The 24,155-nt window shown below is 30.8% G+C and overlaps 3 protein-coding genes across 5 annotated transcripts; 2 read left to right on the forward strand and 1 right to left on the reverse strand.

Moving 5' to 3' along the window:
* Positions 1-1,814: 1,814 nt before the first annotated feature.
* Positions 1,815-11,100, forward strand: LOC105111528 (pentatricopeptide repeat-containing protein At1g10910, chloroplastic-like). 3 transcript variants are annotated; one of them, XM_011006907.1, is made up of 10 exons: positions 1,815-2,277; positions 2,402-2,486; positions 4,112-4,375; positions 5,059-5,361; positions 6,058-6,162; positions 6,370-6,469; positions 7,094-7,413; positions 7,706-7,882; positions 7,962-8,090; positions 10,649-11,100. In XM_011006907.1, exons 1-10 carry the CDS (start codon positions 2,120-2,122, stop codon positions 10,862-10,864), a joined length of 1,857 nt encoding a protein of 618 aa, XP_011005209.1. In that variant the 5' UTR covers positions 1,815-2,119; the 3' UTR covers positions 10,865-11,100. The 3 variants fall into 3 exon arrangements, with proteins under 3 accessions (XP_011005209.1, XP_011005211.1, XP_011005210.1); XM_011006909.1 differs by lacking the exons at positions 1,815-2,277; positions 2,402-2,486 and adding an exon at positions 3,243-3,704; XM_011006908.1 differs by lacking the exons at positions 1,815-2,277; positions 2,402-2,486 and adding an exon at positions 3,712-4,010.
* A 764-nt stretch (positions 11,101-11,864) lies between these two features.
* Positions 11,865-13,774, reverse strand: KCS7 (3-ketoacyl-CoA synthase 7). Its single transcript, XM_011006910.1, has one exon. It carries the CDS (start codon positions 13,415-13,417, stop codon positions 12,074-12,076), a length of 1,344 nt encoding a protein of 447 aa, XP_011005212.1. The 5' UTR covers positions 13,418-13,774; the 3' UTR covers positions 11,865-12,073.
* A 5,600-nt stretch (positions 13,775-19,374) lies between these two features.
* On the forward strand, positions 19,375-20,914 carry LOC105111530 (probable 3-hydroxyisobutyrate dehydrogenase-like 2, mitochondrial). Its single transcript, XM_011006911.1, has one exon. It carries the CDS (start codon positions 19,565-19,567, stop codon positions 20,486-20,488), a length of 924 nt encoding a protein of 307 aa, XP_011005213.1. The 5' UTR covers positions 19,375-19,564; the 3' UTR covers positions 20,489-20,914.
* The last annotated feature ends 3,241 nt before the right edge of the window (positions 20,915-24,155 follow it).

A 24,155-nucleotide genomic window follows, 5' to 3' on the forward strand; every position in this document is an offset into this window, starting at 1 on the left:
GATAAATAACATGTTATTTATAAACCTAGATTTCAGCTACCATTGTAGTTGCCGAAAATCAAGGCAACAACTTTTTTCCTCCAAAACTCCTAATTCCAAGCCATTTAAATTAAAAAAATACCTCACTAACATTATTGAAACACCCATAAACCAATTTGTTAACTCAAAATATCCAAAAAATAATTTAAAAACTTAAAATCTAATCGAGCTAGATTTATCTTCCTCGGCTATAGCTCGTAGACACCAAAAACATTTATTTTGGTGGTCTGAAATGATTTAAATGACAACTTTCTCTTTTATCATTGAAATTCAATGACTCTTCTGTCTTTTTTTAATAAGAAAGTAAAAAATAATACAAATAAACTTTAAAATAAGAACTGATTTTATTTAAATTTTAAGGGATCTAAATTATATAATTTGTATTATTTTTAAAGTTTAAGAACTTAAGTATATTTTTATATAATCCTGGCATGACACTAATGTTTGAAATCTTTTTAATTTTAGTTTTTATTCTTTTAATTTTACCATTACTTAAAAAATTCAAATGAATTAATCATTAATTATAATTAAATTATTTAAAATAAAATTTTAAATATCAAAATAAATTATAAAAAAATACAAAATTTCACAGATAATGTTTTGTGTATATGTAAACGATGCCGGCTGTACAATCACTCACCCGTACATTTTAGATTTTTTTTTTTTATCTAATCTATGTCAGGTAGCTAATAAATCAACCCACCATATTTCTAAGTTCTCAGGGATATTAATCTGAGAAATCTTAATCGTAAGTGGCTGCTTGGTATCATTTTCAAAAGCAGCAAGTTCCAGCGTCATGTCCATATTTACCAAAAATAAAAACACTCAATGAACATGCACAAATCGGATGAAATACTTAATTATCACTAATATTAGCGGATTTATGAACCATTATAAAAATAATTAAAAAAACTTATTTTTCCTGACCTGACGAACAATTCTAATTTATATATTTTAAAACAATGTTAAGCCATGATCCAAACAGAGAAATTAATGAAATCAATATTCGGATGAATTAATTCAAAAATATCATGTGATAGTAAAAAAAAAGAAAGAAAATAACAAGAAAATGGAGTTTTTTTTTTCTTTTTTTATATTTAACAAATAAAATAATCTTATTATTAAAATATTGTTTTGGAGGATAAAGTTTCTGACAGGAGCCCTAAATTTGAGGGTCAAAATCAAGCAAAACAGCTTTTAAAAAAAAGGAAAATCAAGAATTGAAAAGTACAAAAGAATTCGGGTACCAACCAACCATGTTACGTCGAGTAAAGAAAATGATTTCATAATAATGGGTTAAAAAATTCAATTTTCATATTAAAAATTAATTTTTTATTATTTTAATGTATTATTTTTAAAAATAAAAAATATTATTTTAAAAAATAACCACAATTACACTTTTAAACATAATATAAAATAGCTTTTTTAATATATTTGAGTTTTTTTAAAATTTATTTATTTTTTATTTTATATAAAATTATTTTTTTAGATATTTTATTATATTAATATAAGAATAATTATTTTTTTAAAAATTATTTTAATATATTCCTTTCTAAATATATCTTAAATTTAATAACTACCACACTCCAAGTAAAGCTTGAAAAAATGGAAACTCAAGTAATTGAACAGGTAAAAGAATGTGGGTACAAACTATGCAATTTTTCCGTTCCTTTTAATGTACGGATATTTTATAATTAGATCGAGAAAAGAAAAATAAATAAATAAAAAATTCCTTTGCTGCCTCGGGCGAAACCAGAATTATCACTTCTCGTCTTCTTCAATGATATGTAGTGCAGTCCTGGACTTGAATTTGGTTTGTGAGTCTTTTCACCAGTGCCAGGTCTTGACTTTTTTATGCTTTTGTTTGTGTTTCCCTATGAGTTATAGGGTAGTTGAGTGAAAATGTGACCTGGGTTTTAATTTTTCTTCTTTTTAATGCCTTTACAAAGATTGAGATCCCTGGTTGTGATCAATGCCTGACCTGTTTATTATCTCATATAGCATTTTAGATATTTCTTTCTGCGATCAGGTACATTAGTAGTCACACTCAGATAGTAATCTTGCCCTTCTGTAATATACCATGGTTCACATAGGGGACACTAGTCTCATTGTTATTGATAAAGCGGTCTCTCTTTTTGGTTGGAGGTGTGGTGGGGTGTGGAAATGTAAAGGGCCTTACATTAGATTAATGGGGGATTTGGGCAGCCAAAACATCAAAATGAGTACTCGAAGAAATCTGGTTGTGTTTGACTCGAATACCTTTCTGATTATTTTCATCTTAAAGTATTGTTTTTGTTTCTTTGATTAGTTAATTAAGTTGTTTGATGTAAATGAAACAGTCTGTCTGTTACTGATTATACAGATTAGGAGGGATGTTGAAGGTTCAAGACTTGAATATCATTTTGCGGAATTTTGGGGAGCAATGCAGATGGCAGGATCTTTCTCAGGTTCTGCTGTTTCTATTATTCTGATGCTCATGTTTCTTAAATGCATTTACATAACTAACTTCCTGATGCTTGCAGCACGTCATCTCTTTGTTTCTTGGTTTAGTATTTTTTTTGTGCACATTATCATACAGTCTTTCACAGCTGCTGCTCCTCTCATGGTGAAATACATTTTATTTTTTCCTTTTTTCATTTTCTTAGATTTGATTCTTCCATGATGTGATTTTAATACCAAGTCAAGTCCCTGGAATACTTGTACCAGACGAGAAGAAAATTGTCTTTTACTTTAACTGTAGATTTATTGTTCTATCATTGAGACTATTTTTGTTCATTTATATTTTTTCCAGTGGTGTCAGCACCTATTTTAGACTTGTCACTATATTTTAGAGACACAGGAAGATGATGAAATTGCGGTGTCCAATAACAAGAAACACAATTGACACTATGCATTATCATCATGAATTCACATCCTATTGCAACTTTTTCCCTCCTAATAAACGGGTAATTTTTCATTCAAAATGATATGTCAAGAGTTGCATGTATAGGGGCAGAGTTAAGGCTTACATGGAATCAGACTAATTGGGGCATAATAATCATCAACAATTCAATTTGCTCTAAATTTTTGTTGCAGTTTCTCATTATTTTGACCCGTAGCCAGTTGGCATACAGCGCTGAGTGCCACCACTGCTTAAACTTTCTAAAGTTTTGTCAGTCAAGAACAACTTTAAGAAAGCAGTAATGAGAGAAGTTGTAGTAATGAGAGAAGTTGTACCGTAGTGGGGAACTATAGTTTATCGAGCTTCATATCTTTCAATTGCATATGATTTAATTGACTACTTAAAGATAAATGACCAAAAGAAGTACTTATAAGGGAAAAACACAGTAATTAATAGGCTCACATCCCAATTCATTAAAACCGAGTAAGGGATCTAGACAATCCAATTTTAAATGATTCACAATTTTGCTCCATAGATTCTTCCTCTTTTTATTTTTATTTATTTATTTATTTATTTATTTTTTGATATTTTTGGGTATGGCTAGAATCAGTAACTCAAGAACAGACAGACTTTGGTTCTTGGTAGGAGTAGATCACTGATAAGTTCTTGTAATTAAATCGATCAAATTTATGGTTTTGTGAAGTTATCTGTTGAGAGTTAATGGGATCATATAATTAACGTGTCCATCTTGCATTTCAATGCAGCAGAATGCTTTAGTTGTCAGGTATCAAAATGCTTTCCTTCCTTGTCATGATACTGGCGTTCATGTATAGCATCAACCCTTTAAGCATCATCAGAAAAGGATCCACATCTAGGTTTTTTCTATTTTGATCAATCATTTTTATCTTCACCTCAAAAGGATTTTTTGCTAGAATTATAGGTTGATAGTTTTTACAGCTCTTCTTCTCTAATTTCTACTCATTTTGTGCTGAGAACTTTCCATTCATAATTCACTTCATCTGCCAAAAGGACTTTTGTGTTATTGTAACCCCCACTCTTCTTGGTGTGCATGCTTGCCTGCCAAATTGAGGTGTTTTTTTTTTGTCTCAACATAATCTGTAACTTCAGTTGTTTTTCTTTCCCTGTAGTTGAGATTATTCTTGTTTCATCGTTACTTTGTGACTATTGCAGCTCTTTGATTGGATGCAACGGCAAAACAAAATCAGTGCTTCATCTTATAGCAGTTATATAAAGTTCATGGGGACAAGTCCTAACCCGGCAAAGGCATTAGAAATATACAACAGCATTCCTGATGAATCAACAAAAACTAATGTCTTCATATGCAATTCACTTCTTAGATGCCTGGTCAGGAATGCCAAGTTCGATAGCAGCATGAAATTCTTTCATAAGATGAAGAACAATGGTCTAACACCAGATGCTATTACATATAGTACGGTATGTAAAATTTGAAAGTGCCATTTAGTCATTTAAATTTGCAACTACAGCTAGAGAAATGAGGATAGAATTCTATCTTTGGTAGACATTATCACACTAGTCATATTGACATTTGGTTTATTGTTGCTTCTTGTCTAACAAGTACCGTAAAAAAATGCTTCCATAATATGGGTCTAAGAATGGAAACAGTAGCTGATGGTGTCTGAATGCAGTGCCCCACATCATTATTGCGCATGGTCTTTACATGGCTCCTATTTAATGTTTTAGATGTTAAGTTAGGAACATGCCTCTCCACGTCTTCAAGCTTTTATTGTTTCTTCTCTGGTGCCATACAACAAACCCATGTATATTAATGTCTTTATGTGTACATGGGAATGTGTTAAGTTATATACAACTTTATAAACGTGTGTGTATGCATGATTTAGACCAAAACTGCATCTGTTAAGATTTCATACTGATTCCTTTTTATTTTGTTTTAAGTTGGTTGTCCTGGCACCCAATCCTGCTGCAGAAAGAGAGAATGTGTTCATTGATAATTGATATGGTTATATATTTAATCTATATAGAATCAGCTACATGCCTGCTTTTAAATCTACTGGGGAATAGAAGATTTTCTTGCATTCTAATTTTTCTGATTTCTTTCATTCACCATCATCACTAATAATTTTTTTTTGGCTTCTTAGCTGCTTGCAGGGTGCATGAAAATCAAAGATGGGTATTCTAAGGCATTGGATCTTGTTCGGGAACTGAATTATAATGGACTGCAGATGGACAGCATAATGTATGGGACACTTTTGGCAGTTTGTGCTTCAAATAATCGGTGTGAAGAAGCACAAAGCTACTTTAACCAGATGAAGGATGAGGGTCATTCGCCCAATATATTCCATTATAGCTCGTTACTCAATGCATACTCTTCCGATGGAAACTACAAGAAGGCTGAAGAGTTGGTGCAGGACATGAAATCTTCAGGGTTAGTACCGAATAAGGTTTGTTTCATGTTTTTCTTGCCATGGGTTTTTAGTGGTGTAACATCTTTGCTTGTTTCCATTGCAATAAATATAAGAGAATTCTGCATTCATTGTCGCCCTATTGCCAGTGTGTATTTCTATCCTCTTATTACCAAGCGCCAAACTGACTTGGTTTCAGTGGCTCTGAATTGATGTTGGTTCAAATAATAACAATAATTGTGGGAAAAAAAAGTAAACTATAGCCCTTCCTAAATAGATCATCAAAGCAATAACCTATTTTTTAGATTTAATTCCACAGCTAGACTTCAATAGCTTATACTTGTGGAAACAGTTAAGGTCAAACACTTTGTTCCTTATCATGATACCTTTTGTTGTATTTATGAGGAAACTTGACCATAAAATATCTAATCGAGGCCAATGGTATTCTTGTTGCAAAACATTACGTTATAGCTTCGTTCATTTTCTTCTTGTTGCAGATTCAATTTTTTCTTGATCTCTATTTGGTATATTGTGCTGCTTAGACCTTTTGATTTGATATATTTTCATTTATTTGTCAGATAATAGATGAACATCGAGACCTTTTCTTAGCCTTATCTGCTGCTTTTTGGTCCCTTGGACTATTTTTCTTACACTTTTTTTTTTATTTGTCAACAATTAAATTAATCATTGAATCCTTGGCATCAGTGTTTCTTAATTTCATTCTAATGCTTGCAGGTAATATTGACAACTCTGTTAAAGGTATATGTAAGAGGAGGCATGCTTGAAAAATCCAGAGACCTTCTTGTGGAACTGGATACCTTGGGCTTTGCAAAAGATGAGGTAAATGAAGTTCAAACTGGCATATTAATGTCTGATCAAAGCTGTATTTTCTATCTCTTAAGTTTTTGGATGGAAATTGAGACTGAGGAAATTATGTCAACAAATTGGTTCCGGGTTCAATATTTTCTGGAATCTACAGCCATCCTTCTTTTTTTTCTTTCCTTTTTCTATGCTTCTGTAGCTCATTACATGTAAATCAATTTGTAGATGCCCTATTGTTTATTGATGGATGGCCTTGCAAAGAATGGGCTCTTAGATGAAGCAAGATCAGTTTTCAATGAAATGAAGGCAAAACGTGTTAAATCTGGTATGTAATCTATGACATGTTGGCATTTTACAATTCTTATCTGATACTTATCTATAACATCTGTGACTATGGATTTGGTAACGTGCTTGTGTTAATGTGAATAAGAAGCTTAAATTCCATTTAGTTGCCCATAGTGTTAATCTCTAAGGGTTTAACTGGAAGCATATTTAACTTAATATATATGATCTTCATCAAGTGTGCTATTTTCCTTGTTTATCCTCTGTAATCAATTTTGGGGATTGAAATTATTTGGCAATGGATTCAGGATAAGTTTTTCTTTTTGGTTTTGGTTTTGGATTTGATTTTATATTATCCGCCAGCTTCTAATGTTCTGCTTTGTTCATAGATTGGAATCATTATTACTACAAGCAGTTCACTACAATATGATGTTTGATGGATGGCTTATATGAACCCATATCACTGTTAATGTGTGAATATTGACTTTGTTTGACCATTTTGTTTGTTTTATAAGCTGTCTGAACTACATTTGTTCATGACTACATTTTGTCACATCCTCAGATTGCTAGAATATTTTGTGCATGCTTCTACTGTCTATACACCCTGTTGTTTCTTTCAAGAGAAAACCTACATATTGTGAACATAAATCCTTTTTCCTGTCTTCAGGTGGCTATTCGTACAGTATCATGATTTCATCATTTTGCCGAGGTGGCCTTTTTAAAGAGGCAAAGGAGTTGGCGGAGGAGTTTGAAGCCAAGTATGATAAATATGACGTAGTTATATTGAATACAATTCTTTGTGCCTACTGTAGAACAGGTGAAAAAGAGAATGTGATGCGAACAATGAGGAAAATGGATGAATTGGCGATCAGTCCCGACTATAATACTTTCCATATTCTTATCAAGTATTTTTGTAAGGAGAAGTTATATATGCTTGCTTACCAGACCATGGAAGACATGCATAGGAAAGGCCATCAACCTATGGAGGTATGCTTGCTTTTTATTTATACCTAACTTCTTGCTAAGAGACTTCTGAGAATGCCCCTTTGATTTATTTATCCATTTGTTTTATTTCCAATACAGTTTGAAGTCTTCTAATCTTATTCGCTATTGAATTCAGACATGATCATGCAAAAGCATGATAAAGACCCAGAAATTAAGAAACTGATCCAGTACTTTCTAGTAGCCTTCGAAAATGGGCTGCAATCTGTATTTAGAATAAACAAATTAACTGAAAGATTGTGACTTTGAAACTTTTTACATCTATTCTTTTTTCCAGGAGCTTTGTTCTTCATTGATTCTTCATCTTGGTAAAATTAAAGCCCATGCAGAAGCCTTTTATGTTTACGGTATGTTGAAGTCTAGCAGAAGGACAATATCAAAAGCCTTTCACGAGGATATTTTACACATTCTTATTGCTGGAAGGCTTCTCAAAGATGCTTATGTAGTAGTTAAGGTATGCTGTACTCTCTTGAAGATTATTGGATATATTATCTGTTCTTGCATTGATTGTTTTCTTTAAACATTTTTGTCAGGATAATGCAGAATTGATCTCTCCTGCTGCAATTAAGAAGTTTGCAAGCTCAGTTGTGAAGCTTGGTGACATCAATTTGATAAACGATGTAATGAAGGTTATTCATGGTTCTGGATACAAGATTGATCAGGTAATGATGATGGACTTGTATGAAATTATATTTGGTGATATTTTGCTTGTTTTTGTTTGACGGAGAAACTTGCAGTTCAGTCGTTACTTCTAGTTCATAGTACCATGCCAAACTCATGATGCATGTTAGGTTGTGGGGACTCTGTTATAAAGATGAGGCGTGCTGGGAATTGTAAACTAGATCATATTACCATGCCAAACTCATGATACATGTTAGGTTGGGGACTCTATTATAAAGATGAATGCATGCTGGGAATTGTAAATGCTAGAGGCATCAGGATTTGATGATTTCCTGTATCATATCGAAAAAAGTTCTGCAGCATTTTTTTCCTTAGTCTTAGATGGCATCAGAATACCAGATGGTCTCCAGTTAGAACTAAGGGTAAAATTCATTATTCCCCTAAAGTATATAGGTTCTATCAATTACCCCCTGACATCTATCAATTTATCAATGAAGTCTTTTGTCTATCTATGTTAGCAAAACTAATGGAAATGCCCTTTTGTTTTGTAAACTTCAATTTACTCTGAGAAGTATGGATAGTTTATCAATTAGCTACTTAAACAAATTTTAACATGATTCAGTTTAAAGATAAAATTTGATTTTGAAAACAAAGCAAATTCACTTGAAAAAAAGGGCATGGAAAATATAACCTATGCAATTCAATCAATAAAGGAAAGGTACAAAACAAAGTTCACCTAAGATTTTTTTCTAAAGAAACTAGACCAATAAAAACATAAAATATAAAGCCGCATTCACTTTAGATTCAATCGATACTTACAAACACACACACACACATAAATACTAGTTCATTTTGAAAAAGAAAAACACAGTCAACATGATATATTTTTCAAAAAAGTTAAGTTGGGAGTTGACATAAAAAGGGGCACTGAGTGTTGTAGCTTTGTGGAGATTTCTACTATTGGTTTTCATAAGGTTCGACGAGGTGGCTTCTCGTGTGTAATGATGTTGAGCTAGTGAAAATACATTAAGAAAGAGAAGTGGAGAAGGCAAAATAATGGATCGAAGAAAATACATGTGAATTTGATTTTGAAACTAAATTAGTTTCCACTTTTTTTTCATTCTATGAAAGTTTACATAGCAAGTTGAACTTGTGTCTAAATCATACACTTGAAAGTGCTTCAATTCCCCCCCTCTAAACTCACTGTAAGTATAAAAATCTTCTATTAATTGAATTTTAAGTGAATTTGGCTTTGTATTTTTCACTGTCTTATGCTTTTATTTTATTTATTGATTTTTTTTGTAAAAAATATTAGTGAATTTGGCTATGCATTTTCATTTTTGATCAGATTTTACATTTATCAGATTATTTTTTTTATGTGAATTTGCTTTAAAAATCAATGTGTGTGTATATATATATATTAGTTAACTAGCTATCTACATTTTGGAGAGGAACTTCAAGTTTAAAAAATAAAACGAAATTTTGCATTATTTTTTTTATGGAGGTAGACAAAATGACCTTATCGTTAAATGCATGAAACATCCAAAGGGTAAATGAAAGAAAACAAATATGTGGAAATAATAGAACACTTATATTTAAGGGGATAAATTGAAGTTTACCAAAGAAGTAATTGCGGAAGGAAATGGAAAAGGTATAATGTATTTGACTTGGGACACCAAAAATTGATATTGAACAATGAAAGAGCAGGGGGGGAAAAGGATAGAAAAAGTAGAATCCGTTTAGCAAAACTCTTGGGTCCTCCCTGTAAACTCAAATTCTGTATCCATTCATTATAACAGTTCCCTAGTGAGCATAGGCGCATAAATGCCCTAAGAAAGTCCTACTAACATAGGGAAATAAAATCCTACTAAAAGAAAATATCAGAAAAGAGCCCTATTGATAGTAAATTCCTAATTATAAGATATGCTAAATAATAAATTTTCTAAACAAAAACAAAATTCTAAAACTTTTATCAACTCCACTAGATGTTGCAGCAGTAGCAAGGAAGGCTTTCTGAAAACAGCCAAGAAATTGGGTTTTCTCGAACTTTAAAAGCGATGAAATCAGAGGATTTAATACCAATTGATGTAGAACTAGACAGATGAAATTCAAGGAAGTTTTTGATCCACTAGGCAACCCTTAATCCCTCAAGAAGTGTTTCCTGAATCCACAAGAGAGGGGTTTTTAAATCCACTAAAAAAAGAAGAAACATGATGAGGTCCACCTCTCAAAATGACCATGAAGTTCTAAATCTACCTTCCTAATCCAATGTATAAGTGTGATAAAATAGGAAATAAAACCCTAATAAATAATAAAATAATCACAAGGAGGAAACTTGCAAAAGAATGAAGCCCTATAAAATTAATAAAACTACGATTGTCTTGAAAATTATTCTTCTTGTACCGCATCAGCTGGGCACGCCCACAAATTAGAACTTGCACTTCCCAAACACCAGCAATTTGCATCAACTCTTGAGGAATATGACTCCTGAGTAGTTGATAGATAAATGCACGGCATGCAACTTCAGAGGCCAATTTCCCTCCCTGACCCTGAAATCTAAGTCATTTTTCAGCATAATCAGCTGTCTTCTTTTTCACAGGAACTATTTCAGATGGCTGTGTCACGTTACATTGCTGAACCTGAAAAGAAGGACTTGCTTATACAATTGCTATCGTGGATGCCAGGCCAAGGTTATGTTGTTGATTCCTCAACAAGAAACCTGATTCTTAAGAACTCACACTTATTTGGTCGCCAGCTCATTGCTGAGATCCTGTCCAAGCAGCACATGACGTCAAAAGCCTTGAAATCTCAGTAGACGAAGGAAAACTATTACTGTTGGAGTTTATCCTTTTCGAGCATTTTTAACCAAGTGTGTTACATTTTCCCTCTCCATCTTTTGTGCAGAACTGTTCTTACTCCATGGACATCTAATAGATCTGACTATACATTCATGTGACCAGATTTAGAAATTTTCCTGTTTTAATGTAGCGAGTAATCATCACCATCAAAAGGGAAAAAAAAGAAGGTAATTAGTGATCCTTATTCTATTTGGCAGCACTACCTTTTTTTTTTAAGCATTGATGCTGCCTAACTTTGGGATGCTTGTAAAAAAAAAAAAAAGACGTTTAAATTGCGATTACACTATAACATTCACCATATATATTAAATTGAAAAAATCTATAATATTCACCATATATATTAAATAGAAAAAATCGAACAAGAGCACAATTTCCACTCGTCAAAAATTTGGTAAGTAATTATAGATCTCAAAGAGAAAAAAAAAGAGGGTGTGATGAAGCCGGAATTACAACTATGGTGGCAGAACTGCTCGATGATTGCACAGAGGATGAAGTTAGGCCTTGAGACCAACCCCTAATCAGTTGGAGTCTATGCCTTAGACAAAGCAAGGATTATTGCACACCAATCTTCAGTCCCAGAGATTGATTTTTGTCTAGTTAAATTTGATTAGCCAGTTAGATTTAAGGATTAGCCTGTCTCTTTTCATGATAGACAGGGAAGCCCAATCTACAAAGTGATGTTTATGCATTCGGTGTGGTTCTTCTTGAGCTTTACACGGGGCGTAGATCGGTAGACTTGAACTAGCTGGGACCAAGTGATCATAAGAGAGGCCGTCGATACATTTCACAGCAAAGAACTGGGGATTTTTCCAGCTGACGCGATATTGGGTGAAAGGGCCTGTAATCTGTCAAACGCCGAAGGGAATGTCTCGCTTCTGATGATACAGATACGCCGTCCATAAAATGGCAGGACCGTCAAAGGTGTGTTTGCTACTATGTGTTTTGCTGCACTCGTCCTTTATAAAATCAAGAGTATTGTTAAATATATTCGTTTCCATTTGTTTTCAAGGACATGAAGTGCTATATTGCTATATTTCCCAGTTCACAGGAATTTGGGATGTGCCTGCTCAGATCCAGGGCTCATGGCAAATGTATCTAGACTCGTACAAGAGAACGTGTAGGAATACTTCGAAAGGTCATTGCAGCATCAACATGACAGTGAAGAGTCATGGCGCAATCGGTGTCTGTACAGGATACAAATGAATCCTATCTGACCAAGCATTTCTTTCCTCTGGATTGGGAACAGAAATGGATTTCCAAACTGCGCTGTTACACTTAAAACCACTTCCAAATGCAATTTGCCAAATCCTGTCTCCCTTCTTCACCGCTCCCTTGGCTTCCAGATAGCAGAGTTCATACCAGACTGAAGAAGAAGACGTGTTACCAAATCTATAAAGCACCATCCTTGAAGCTTCTCCATCTTCCTTTTGCAGCTTCAGATTACTCTCCACAGCATCAATTATGGCCCTCCCCCCAGCATGTATGCAGAAATGCTCGAAAGCCTTTTTAAAATTTGGCACGTAAGTCTCTCTTTTCCCCGCTGTAACCCAAAGTTTCTGATGCACAACTCCCCACCCGTATCGGAGCTGTTCAAGATACGGCAGCACAAGGGGGCCAAGCTCTGATATATTGGTTCTTAACGCGTTGCCTGCGACATGTAAAAGTGACCTTGATAGTGACACTCCTACGAACCCTTCTTCGTCATCTTGTTGAATGACAGAAGTGTATGATCGGTCATCGGATCCCATGTGGGTACGGACAAGGTGCAGGAGCTTGTACTTTGCTCTCTGCTCATCGTCTTTCTTGTTAGACAGCAAAACAGCAGCTCCACCCATACGAAATATGGTGTTGGTTACAAGCATCGACTTAGTTTTACCGTGATAACCATTCGAACTGATAGCTTCCGTGCTCAGAACTAAAGCCAACGAATTCTTGTGAACTTTCAAAAGGTCTTTAGCCAAACTTATCGACAAGAGTCCGGCACTGCACCCCATCCCGCTTAGGCTGAAGCTCTTTATGTTGCTTCGGAACCTGAACTTGTTTGTGATCATTGCAGTAATGGATGGAGCAGGACAGAAAAGGCTACAGTTGGATATTAAAATATCAATGCTCTTAGGACTGATGTTGTGCTTGGAAAGAAGATCTTCAACGATCGGGAAGAGAACTTGTCCAACCTCTTCAAGAGATGCTTTAAATGAAGCTTCAGGAGGCAGCTCATGCAATGCAATAGGCATGCAAGCTTCATCTCCAATGCCAGATCTTTCCACAACTCTTTCTTGGAACTCACTGCAGTCTGTGTTGAAGGTACCGCCGACGTGCAAATGTTCTATGAAATTAGAGATTGTGACTCGCAAGTTATCCGCTGGAAGATAGCAAGTGAAGTCAATGAGATAGACAGAATTGGATCTGAGAGCACAGTAGAGAAAGCAGGTTATCAAAGTGATTACAAGGAAGAAAGGAGTAAAGGAGAAAGGAGCTTCAAGGAAAGGTGTTAGTATTTCGATTCCCATTGATGAAAACTCGAAATTGCTTTCTTTTCCTTGGTTTAATCACTCCCACTTGCAATGGTCCTTGGGATATATATGAACATGGAGCTCTTTTATGCTGTTGCCATTGAAAGAAGTTTTAGGAAGCAACTTGTTTTAGACAACCACACGAAACGAATGGGGCGGACAATCGAAGCTACCGTTTCCTAAATGCAATGGTCATGAATAAATTGTTCATGAAAATTAGCTGAAAAGATTGCTTGACTTACAAGCCAAGCAGAAACTTAAAATCTCTAATTAGTGCAGCTCCTGTGCATTCAAGCAGGAAAGGCAACCTAGCTCACTTCTATAGTCACTGCATATGCATGCGCAAATAAATTATTATTATTATTATTATTACCATCCTTTTTAGATTGGCTGCATTTGGGCAGATTTGGACGATCAAGATCAGATCAAGAAAGCTAAACTAAAATTAGTTGGCAATTAAGAGATCAAGCTTTGCACTGAGGCTTTCAGATTTCTGACGCAACCCCTTGGTTGTTCTCAAGTGTATAGTCACTAGAAAGGAATTTCTGGGCCAGGAGAAGGAAGAAGCCATGCCAAACTCTCTTTTCTTCCAAATATTGGATCCCTTATTGAAACTCAGAATCCGCCATTTTAGATCACGTAGGACTATATTGACATGGAAAATATATAATTATCAGAATGCGAAAGGGAAAACTGTGGGAAGCAAAAGTCTCTTTGCCTTTCGTTTTGGTGTCTGTTCTTGTTGCTGTTTATTCAGAATTCAGATAGGAATATGATCCAAGGCACGAGAACTAAGACTTTGTGTGGATCTCTTTGGACACAGGAAGCAATTCTTGGAGAGTTTTTCTTCATTAGAAGATGCTTGAGCGAAATAATCAACCGGAGGATTTTCCCAGCACATACAATTCTGAAATATGCGCATTCAACAACACTTTACGTAGCAAGCTAGTCACCTCGAATCATAGCCATGATTTACGTCTAATGTCTAGTGAATTTGTTTGTGGATTAAATAGGTTTACAAATCAACTCAATTTAATTTTTAATTAATTAAAACTGTATGATTCTTTTTTCTATTTCGTTTTGGTAAAAAAATAATAATTAAAACAATATATATATTTTTTTAAAAACCGGGTTTAAAATAAATTAAATCTGATTTTTACTTAGATTTTAAGTTGATGGGTCATCTAATTACGGAAAACCTAGATTATATATATATATATATATATATATTGTAAAATATACTTCAAATATAATAACTTCAAATAATAATAGAAAGTTCAGGCTGTTTAAAGAAAAAAATTAGCATGTTGTTCTTTTGTTGGTTTTGAGCAAGAAGCTTCATTTACAATGACTGAAATATATGTTTAATGGAGAGATAATAGTTATAAAACCTGAAATTAACGAACTGACTTAATTTTTCCATAATTATAATAATATTTTTATGAGTTTTTTTAAATGATGTTAAAAAAAGTTAAAATAATATGTTTTAATTAAAAATAATTAATTTAGAATGAAACCAATTACGACTAGGTTTTGAGTCGATAATTTACTGAATTGATGGATAATAACTTTAAGTATATATTTAGTAATATTGTGAATAATATTTTTATAAAAGTATATTTTAATGAAAAATATATTAAAATAATTTTTTAATTTTTTTATATTGATTTTAGCACTTTAAGTTAAAAAACACCTAATTTTCAAGAAAAATTAATTTTAAAAACATTTTGATAAACCGGGTGAAATGCTTCACGAAATAGAGCACAAATAAAGGTCGAAAGTTATATATATATATATATAAAAGGAAAGATAAAAGAACAAATTCATGGGCATACCTTGATTATTCTTCCTCGTCCTCGATTCCTTTCTCATAAATAATGAGCAACAAGCTTCACTTCCAATGGCTGAAATCGGGATTTTGCACGGATGCCGTAGTTATAATCCCTGAACTTGGACTTGAGTTGCAGATTCATGGATGAAATCAATTTGTTTTGTTATTTTTTTTATTTTATATATATAAACTAAAACAATATTATTTTAGAAAAATTAAAATAAAAAATTGATGTTACTAGATTTTAAGGTTTTTAAATTATGAAATTAACCTATCACATCAAATTAAATTTTATATTATCAATGATGTTTCATATATAATAACTTCAAATAATAGTAAAAAGTTAGGGATGTTAAAATCATTTAAATTTATTTTTTGTTTAAATTATGAATTAATGGATTGATTTAATTTAATTTTATATAACTAAAATGATATCTGTTTGAGTTTTACTTTTAAACTACATATGTTGCTGGTGTGTTATTAGAGGGGTTGAATAATTTTTTTTAATGCAAAAGAAATGATTGGTTAAAAACAATTTAAGCCCTAAATCAATGATTGAATTGACAAATTTAATATTAAAAAAATAATAAATAAAAAAACAATGAAAGAAAAGAAGAATCATACTCAAGCCTATTCTGATTATCAAACAATTCAATACTAATCTAATTAAAGAAAAACTAGGGAAAGAAGAGTCAAAACTTAAAAATTAATAAATAAAAAACACCAATTTTTTTTTTTTAAAAATAACAAAATTGAGACGAACCTCTTAAACATAGTCTAATATAAAAAATTGCAATCAAAGGGAAAAATAAATTAAGAGTTGATGAATTAATTTAATTTAATTTTATATAACTAAAACGATATTTTTTTGAGTTTTTGCTTTTGAACTCCATATGTTGCCCGCATGTTACCGAGGGCTGAATAATTTTTTTTAATGTAAAAGAAATGATAGGATAAAAACAATTTAAGCCCTAAATCATTGGTTAAATTGACAATTTAAATATTAAAAAAAAAACAACAACGGTAAATAAACCAAAAAAACAATGAAAGAAAAGAAGAATCATACCCTAGTCTATTTTGATTATCAAATAATCTAATATTAATTTAATTAGAGAAAGATCAGGGAAAAAAGAGACAAACTTAGAAATAAATAAATAAAAAACAACAACTTTAAAAAAAATAAAAAAACAAATCTAGATGAACCTTCTAAACCTAATCTAATATAAAAAATTACAACTTGTTAAATTACGGGTTGATGAATTGATTTAATTTAATTTTATATAACTAAAATGATATCTTTTTGAGTTTTTGCTTTTGAACTACATATGTTGCTTGCATGGTACTATAAGCTGAATAATTATTTTTTAATATAAAAGAAATGATAGGTTAAAAACAATTTAAGCCCTAAATTATTGGTTACATTGACAATTTAAATATTAAAAAAAACAACAACAATAAATAAATAAAAAAATGAAAGAAAAGAAGAATCATACCTAAACCTATTTTAATTATCAAATAATCCAATACTAACCTAACTAGAGGATAACGGAGAAAAAAAGAGTCATATTAAAAATAAATAAATAGAAAACATCAGCTTTAAAAAAAAAGAAGCAAATTTAGATGAATCTTCTAAATGTAGTCTAATCTAAAAAATTACAACTTGTTAAATCATAGACTCAAGTTGAATTAAAAAGCTTAAATGCCATCTAATTTAATTTTAAAGGATAAAATCATGTAAAAAAAACATTAATAAAAAAACTTGTAAAAGAAAAAAAAATAGAGTTAAGCTCTAACATGAAAAAACCCAATGAGGATAAAATAAAAAATATTACAAAAAAAAAATACAATTAAAAAAATTAAGACCAAACTTGAAAAATTAAAAAAATTATAAAGGTTAAATTGAAAATCATTTGTAATATGATGAATTATTTATAGATTAAAAAATGATGGGGTAAAATAAAAAAAAATATTGAGAGCTAACCTAATAGAATGAAACTAAAACAAAAAAGACAACAAAAGTAAAGAAGGAGAATTATATTGAAAAAAATAACAAAACAAAAGTTAAAACAAGAGGATAAAAATAAGATAACATCAATATAGAAAAAGAAAAAAAAAAGGGTAAATCTTTTAAATCTGATTTAATCTCTAAAAGTCACATTTCATGAATTTGTTTACCCATATTCAATTAAAAAATATAATTCTCAATCAATTTAAATTTAAAAGATGAGATTGGTAAAAAAATATTAATAAAAAACTTGTAAAAAAAAATGAAGATTACATTTAATAGGAAAAACATAAGGAGGATGCAATTTAATGAAAAATATAAAAAATAATTCTAAATAAAATAAATATTAATTAAAAGAATAATGATCAAATTTTAAAAACTAACAAAAATATAAGAGGTGATATTGAAAATATATGTAAAATCCAAGTAAATCCAGACAAATATCTCAAATATAGACAAATCTTAAAAAACTCGCAATTTATGAAATACTAGATTCAAGTCTTGCAATTCTATCTCAAATATAGACAAATCTTAAAAAACGAATACTAGATTCAAGTCTTGCAATTTTTTTTTTATTACAGGCTAATTTAAAAATATATATTAAAAAAAATTAACAAAGAAAAAAAAATAACAAAAAAAACCTCGAGCGAACTAGATAATCAACCTGGATCAATAAATTAAACACATAACTTGCAACATGAAATTAGGATGTTCCTGTAAATAGAAAAACAAAAAGAATACCGGCAAAAAAGTATTATAGAAAATGTTTTAAAACAAGATGGAAGTTGATTTAGGTTTTATATTTTTTTCGTTACTTCAAATTAGTATTTTTCAAGTGTTTTTAAATCATTTTGATGCGCTAATATCAAAAATAATTTTTTTTTTAAAATAATTATTTTGATATATTTTTGAGTGAAAAGTATTTTGAAAAGTAACTGCAACCACATTCCTAAACAGATAAGGAAAAAAAACAAAGAAGCAAGATTCTTAATCAAACAAACATTGAGAGATAAATTGAGAAAAAAATTAATAAAAAAACAATGCAAAATAAAAAATAGCAATCAAAAGAATTATGATTTAATTTGATATAAAAATTAAATGCTTACAAAAAATCAAATGAAATTAAATATATAGGGATGAAATTACACAAAAAAATCCATTAAGAAAATGATTAGAAAAATAACAATTAAAAGAATTAATATCAAATTTGACATAAAAATTAAATGAAAATAAATGTTTAGGGATGAAATTAAAAAAAAAACCAAATCAATCATGAAAATGATTCAAAACAAAATAAATAAAAATTAAAAGAATGAGGATCAAATTTAAAAACAAATTAAAAAATATCAAATGATCAAGAATAAAATAAAAAATAAAATATAATTAGAAATAATTAATGTAAATAAAATAATTGTAAATAAAAGAAGAGAGATTAAATCAAAAGAAAAAATAAATTGAAAGGTTGGTATGAATTTTTACATGCTTAGCATCCAATCTGAAAAAAAGAAAAAAACGAAAAGTAATTTGAGGTCAAATGACGTCGAACCACCATATACTCAAAAACGAAAAGTAATTTGAGGTCAAATGTCGACGAACCACCATATACTCTATTTATAGATTAAAAGGATATCTAAATGAATCAAATAATATAGCAGAACCACAATTATAATTATCAAAACTAGTTTCATACATCGTTAAAAGATAATAAAGTAATTAACACATGCAGCTTTTTTATTTTTATGATAAAAAACCAAAAATAATCTTATGATAAAATAATATTAGCAAATAAATAATGATAAAATTACAACCAAGCCAGGCTAAAAAACTCAATTGTAAAGGTAATGCAGTAATTCAATATATATAGAAGATATTGTATTATTTTATTAAAAAGTTACATTAATAATTTTATTATACATTTAAAATTTAATTATCAAAATAATCTCATATAATCCTAAAAAAATATTTTATATAGTGAAAAAATTATCTTACCTGCAAAGATAAAAAATAAAATAGCTAAGAGGTAACTATTATAATAAATAGTATTTTATATCATGGATATGGTAAAACCCCCGTAGAATTAGTGTTTTGTATAATAATTATAAAATGACATGTTTTAATAATAATAATAAAAATGATTTGAAATGAAAACAATTCATGGATAATGAGTTAGAAAGTTAGAAAGTCAAGTAATTTTAAAGGAAAAAAGAAAAAATTAATTGGAAAATCTTGATTTTTCTTCGTCGTCCTCAATTCCTCTCTCATACATTAACATCCCCCAATCGCTAACGAGGTTTTGCTTGGCACAACAATGGAGACTCCATACCCAGAACCCATCTCTCCGGGCAAAACACGCATAGGCTGGATAGGCATAGGCGTGATGGGAGCTGCCATGGCTTCTCGCCTTCTCTCTGCTGGCTACTTTATCACCATCTATGCTCGCTCTCCGTCTAAAGCCCTTCCCTTACAATCCAAAGGAGCCCAGCTCGTCGATTCCCCTTACAAGGTCGCCAAATGCAGCGACGTTGTTTTCACCATGGTGGGACACCCATCAGATGTTCGATCAGTTGTCCTTGACACTAATCATGGCGTTCTTGCAGGCCTTAATCCCGGTGGCGTTGTGGTGGATTCCACCACCAGTTCGCCTGCTCAAGCACGTGAAATCTTCCAAGCTGCCAAAGCCAAAGGTTGCCATTCTATTGATTCTCCGGTTTCCGGTGGTGATATTGGTGCTAGAGATGGTAAGTTGGCCATATTTGCTGGTGGTGATCAAGTTGTTGTGAATTGGTTATCTCCTTTGTATGAGGTTTTGGGTAAAGTTACTTACATGGGTCAAGCAGGGTGTGGTCAAAGTTGCAAGATAGCAAACCAGATTGTAGTGGGTGCTAATTTGTTGGGTTTGAGTGAAGGGCTGGTTTTCGCAGATAAAGCTGGTTTGGATGCGAGGAAGTTTTTGGATGCAGTGAGGACTGGGGCCGCGGGGTCTATGGTGATGGAGTTGTTTGGGGAGAGAATGATTGATAGGGACTTTAAGGCTGGTGGTTTTGCTGAATATATGGTGAAAGATATGGGAATGGGCGTGGATGTTGTGGAGGAAAGTGAGGATGAGAGGGTGCCTGTCTTGCCTGGTGCTGCTTTGGGTAAGCAGTTGTTTGCTGGGATGGTAGCAAATGGAGATGGGAATCTTGGCACTCAAGCTCTTATAACTGTAATAGAGAGGCTCAATGGCAAGTAAGACTTTCTTATTTCTCATTCTGGTTTATGAGCTATCAACCATGTGCTTGAATCAATCCATTTAGCTTGTACCTATGAGCACTAAGATGTTCCACGAAAAAGATGTTGCACAATAACCTATCTCAAGGATCATGTACACTAAAATGCTTCCATATGTGTTGAATTTGGATTGTATTTAGATGGAAAATAACGGTTGTTGGACCAGGGATTGGTTAAGGTATATGGTAAGTATCTTGACATCTCCTTTGTTTGGTTTTCACATGTAAACAGCAATGTGGCTATTGCATGTTAGTATTGATGGTTGGCACTCTTGCTGCCTTTTCTCATCTGTAACTATGCAACTTTCTGCATTTAGTTTTACAGAAACGTCAAAATGGATTGTGCTTAGATTAACCAAGCATGGAAATCAATTTGTCCAGTTTATGTATGAAGACCAAATCAACTATGTTGGGATCCAAATAATTAGATGTGTGAAGGAGAAAAATTGATGGTTTATGCTGTAGTTAGTTACTATCGAGTTTTCTTTTTCAGCTAAGAATTTCATGTTTTAAATAATAAAGTTTGAGAGATTATTTTAAAAGATTTTTGTACTATATTGGAAAGTTATTGTTTTTTTTTTGAGTTGAAATATTTAAATAAAAAATATTTTTTATTTCACATTAAAAAATTACAAATGTTTTATTGTAATATCTTGCACATATAAGGTTGGGTCAAGAAAGAGAAAAACTTTGAAAAAAAAATGATAACCAACAAAAAAAAAGTTGTAGGCTTGGACACATAAGGTTGGGCTAAAAAAGAGGAAACTTTGAAAAAAAAATGATAACCAACAAGGAAAAAGGAAAAAGTTGTAGGTTTGCATGTATAAGATTGGGTTAAGAAAGAGAAAAACTTTTTATTGCCTATACTTTTTAAATTTTTGTTTCCAATAATAATTTGCTTTTAGTCTTTAAATTGAAACCATAATTTTTAATTATCTAGAATTAATTTTCTATGGAGAAAACTTTAGAAGTTGGCAAGAGAGGATCTGAGGTGTCTTTGCAATGCATGAAGTTACATAGGTTCTCATAAATTATCTAGAATTAATTTTCTATGGAGAGAACTTCAGAAGGTGGCAAGAAGTTGGCAAGAGAGGATCTGAGGTGTGTTTGCAATGCATGAAGTCACATAGGTTCTCACAGATCCCAAGACTAGTGACAATGCTGAAGCTTGGACACACGAGAACATGGTTTATAGGCACTTCATTTTAAGCATCATCTCTAATGAGTTATTTAATATATATTACTGCTACAAGAAAGCGTATGGGATATAGAGCAATATAGTGACGAAGTATACCATGGAAAATGTGAGAAAACAAAAACTTGTCATTGGAAACTTTTATAAATGAGAAATGGTGGATGATAAAGACATCAAAACTCAAATTAATGAATACTATAGGCTGCTAGAAGATATGAAAGTTGAAAATATCAACCTTTTTAAAGGATTTGTTGTTGGAATATTAATAAAAAAACTTCTCAATTTATAGAGCAACTACAAGCAACAATTAAAACATAAATATTGACAATTCGATCTCATGACTTTCATCATTATCAAAGACAAATAAAAAGAATTGCAAGTTACTAGAAAGAGAAAGATAACCACCAAATCAAATAAAAAAGGTATGAAAATAAATTTAACAATAATAATAATAAGTTCAATGATAACAATTCAAGTATGTTGAAATTGAAATCCAATAATTTTAAGAAAAAGGAAAGCTATTTTCTATATGACAATTTTAGCCATAATGTACCTCAATGTTAAAAAAGAGTGAGAAACAACAATTCTTCTAAAACTAAGATTAACATGGTTAAGGATGAAGATATCACCAATGAGAAAAATTAGACAATAGACTTTAGAGCTATTAGGCATATACATGCAAATAAATTTTTTTTCCATTTATACACCTTTTAAGGATAAAGAAAAAGTGGTCTACATTGAAGACTCAAGAATAGCAAATGTTCTTGGTAAAGACAATTGAAATTGATTTTTGGCAAGACGTTGACTTTTAATTAGGTTTTGCATGTCCCTAATATAAAAGAAAATGTCCCTAATATAAGAGAAAATTTAGTCTTTGTAGCTTTGTTGGGAGAATTTGAGATCAAAGTTTCATTTGAATCTAATAAGATTGTAATGACCAAGAATAATGTAGATGTTGGGAAAATGATATTGTAACCATGAATTTTTTATACTCAATGTTGCTAATGAAATGAATGAAAATGCATAATTTTCTATTTAGATCTATGACATGCTAGATGATGACATGTTAGCTTATCTTAAGAAAATGAATTATCTTAGTTTAATTTCTTGTTTAAATTCTTAATATATGAATAAATATGAAATATGTGTTGAAACTAAAGTTACTAAGAAAATATGTGCATTTTTTGAAAAAAAACTAAATTACTTAGCTTAATACACATAAACTTACGAGATTTAAAACAAACTATAAATAAAGAAGATAAAAAATATTATATAACTTTCATATATGATTTTTCAAGATATACAAAACTTTATCTGTTTAGAAGTAAAGATGTAGCTTATAATATGTTCTTATTATATAAAATAGAAGTAGAAAATTAACTAAATAAAAAAACTAAATGAGTTACATTTGATAAAGAAGGTGAGCATGTTCTTATAATATGTTCTAATAAATATGTGATCATTAATTTATATGTAGATAATATACTTATTTTTGATACTAGCAAGAATATTGTGCATAACACTAAATGTTTCTTAATCTCTAAATTTGATATGAAAGACATGAGTGAAGTTAATATAATATTGGGTATTAAAATTTAATGGAGAGATAATAGTCTAATGTTAACACAAAAACAACTTTTAAAAAAATATTAATATGTTATTTTCTAACTTATTTTTCATGTAGCCATATACAGAAAAATATTTTTTAATTTATTTTTCATGATATTATTAAACATCAGAAAATAATTCACTTTTTAGGAATCTACATTAAAAAAACTACTTTTCAATAAATAAATGGGTCTTAAAAAAGAAAATCAACTTCAAAAAGGGATCCAAATAACAATAACAATAATAAGGATCAAATTTGACATGAGAATTAAATGAAATAAAATAACGTAAAAGCTTCAAGTCATTTTAAGTTAGTATGATAAACCTGTGACAAGATTGTGAGGCTAGACTATCCTTATAAAAAGCAAAACCAAAAATAAAATAAAATTAAGAAGTTGAATATTCAATAAATTTGATGTTGACGTATAAAAAAAAAGATGCAAAAAAATTAAAAAAAAACTAATGACAATCTGGGTCAACATTTTATATCCGTTACTTGGGTTATGAGATCATGATAATCATATCAAACAAAATTATTAAGCTCTACTCAAATAATCTAATGTTAAATGATGAAATTAAAAAAATCTAAAAAATGGATCCAAAGTTAAAAAAAAAAGAGGCAATTAAAAGAACTTGGACAAAATTTAGCAAAAAATAAAATGAAATATTATGATGTAAAAGCTCGTCAATCTGAGTTACCATAACAAACTTGAAACTTGAGTCTTGTGGCTGAGTCATCCTTAGAGAAAGCAAATGAAAGAAAATACAGCATTTTAATATTTAATAAATTCAATATTAAAAGATAAAATTAAAAATAAAAATCATTG

Source organism: Populus euphratica, unplaced genomic scaffold (assembly GCF_000495115.2).
Source record: "Populus euphratica unplaced genomic scaffold, PopEup_1.0 scaffold301.1, whole genome shotgun sequence".
In the NCBI taxonomy this organism is placed as follows: domain Eukaryota; kingdom Viridiplantae; phylum Streptophyta; class Magnoliopsida; order Malpighiales; family Salicaceae; genus Populus; species Populus euphratica.

Bases quoted from the DNA above. Each gene is read 5' to 3' on its own strand.
- LOC105111528 (XM_011006907.1), top strand. From the start codon at position 2,120: ATGGTTCACATAGGGGACACTAGTCTCATTGTTATTGATAAAGCGGTC. The intron at 7,414-7,705 runs GTATGCTTGCTT...TCTTTTTTCCAG, and splicing joins AAGGCCATCAACCTATGGAG to GAGCTTTGTTCTTCATTGAT. The intron at 7,883-7,961 runs GTATGCTGTACT...CATTTTTGTCAG, and splicing joins ATGCTTATGTAGTAGTTAAG to GATAATGCAGAATTGATCTC.
- KCS7 (XM_011006910.1), bottom strand. From the start codon at position 13,417: ATGGGAATCGAAATACTAACACCTTTCCTTGAAGCTCCTTTCTCCTTT.
- LOC105111530 (XM_011006911.1), top strand. From the start codon at position 19,565: ATGGAGACTCCATACCCAGAACCCATCTCTCCGGGCAAAACACGCATA.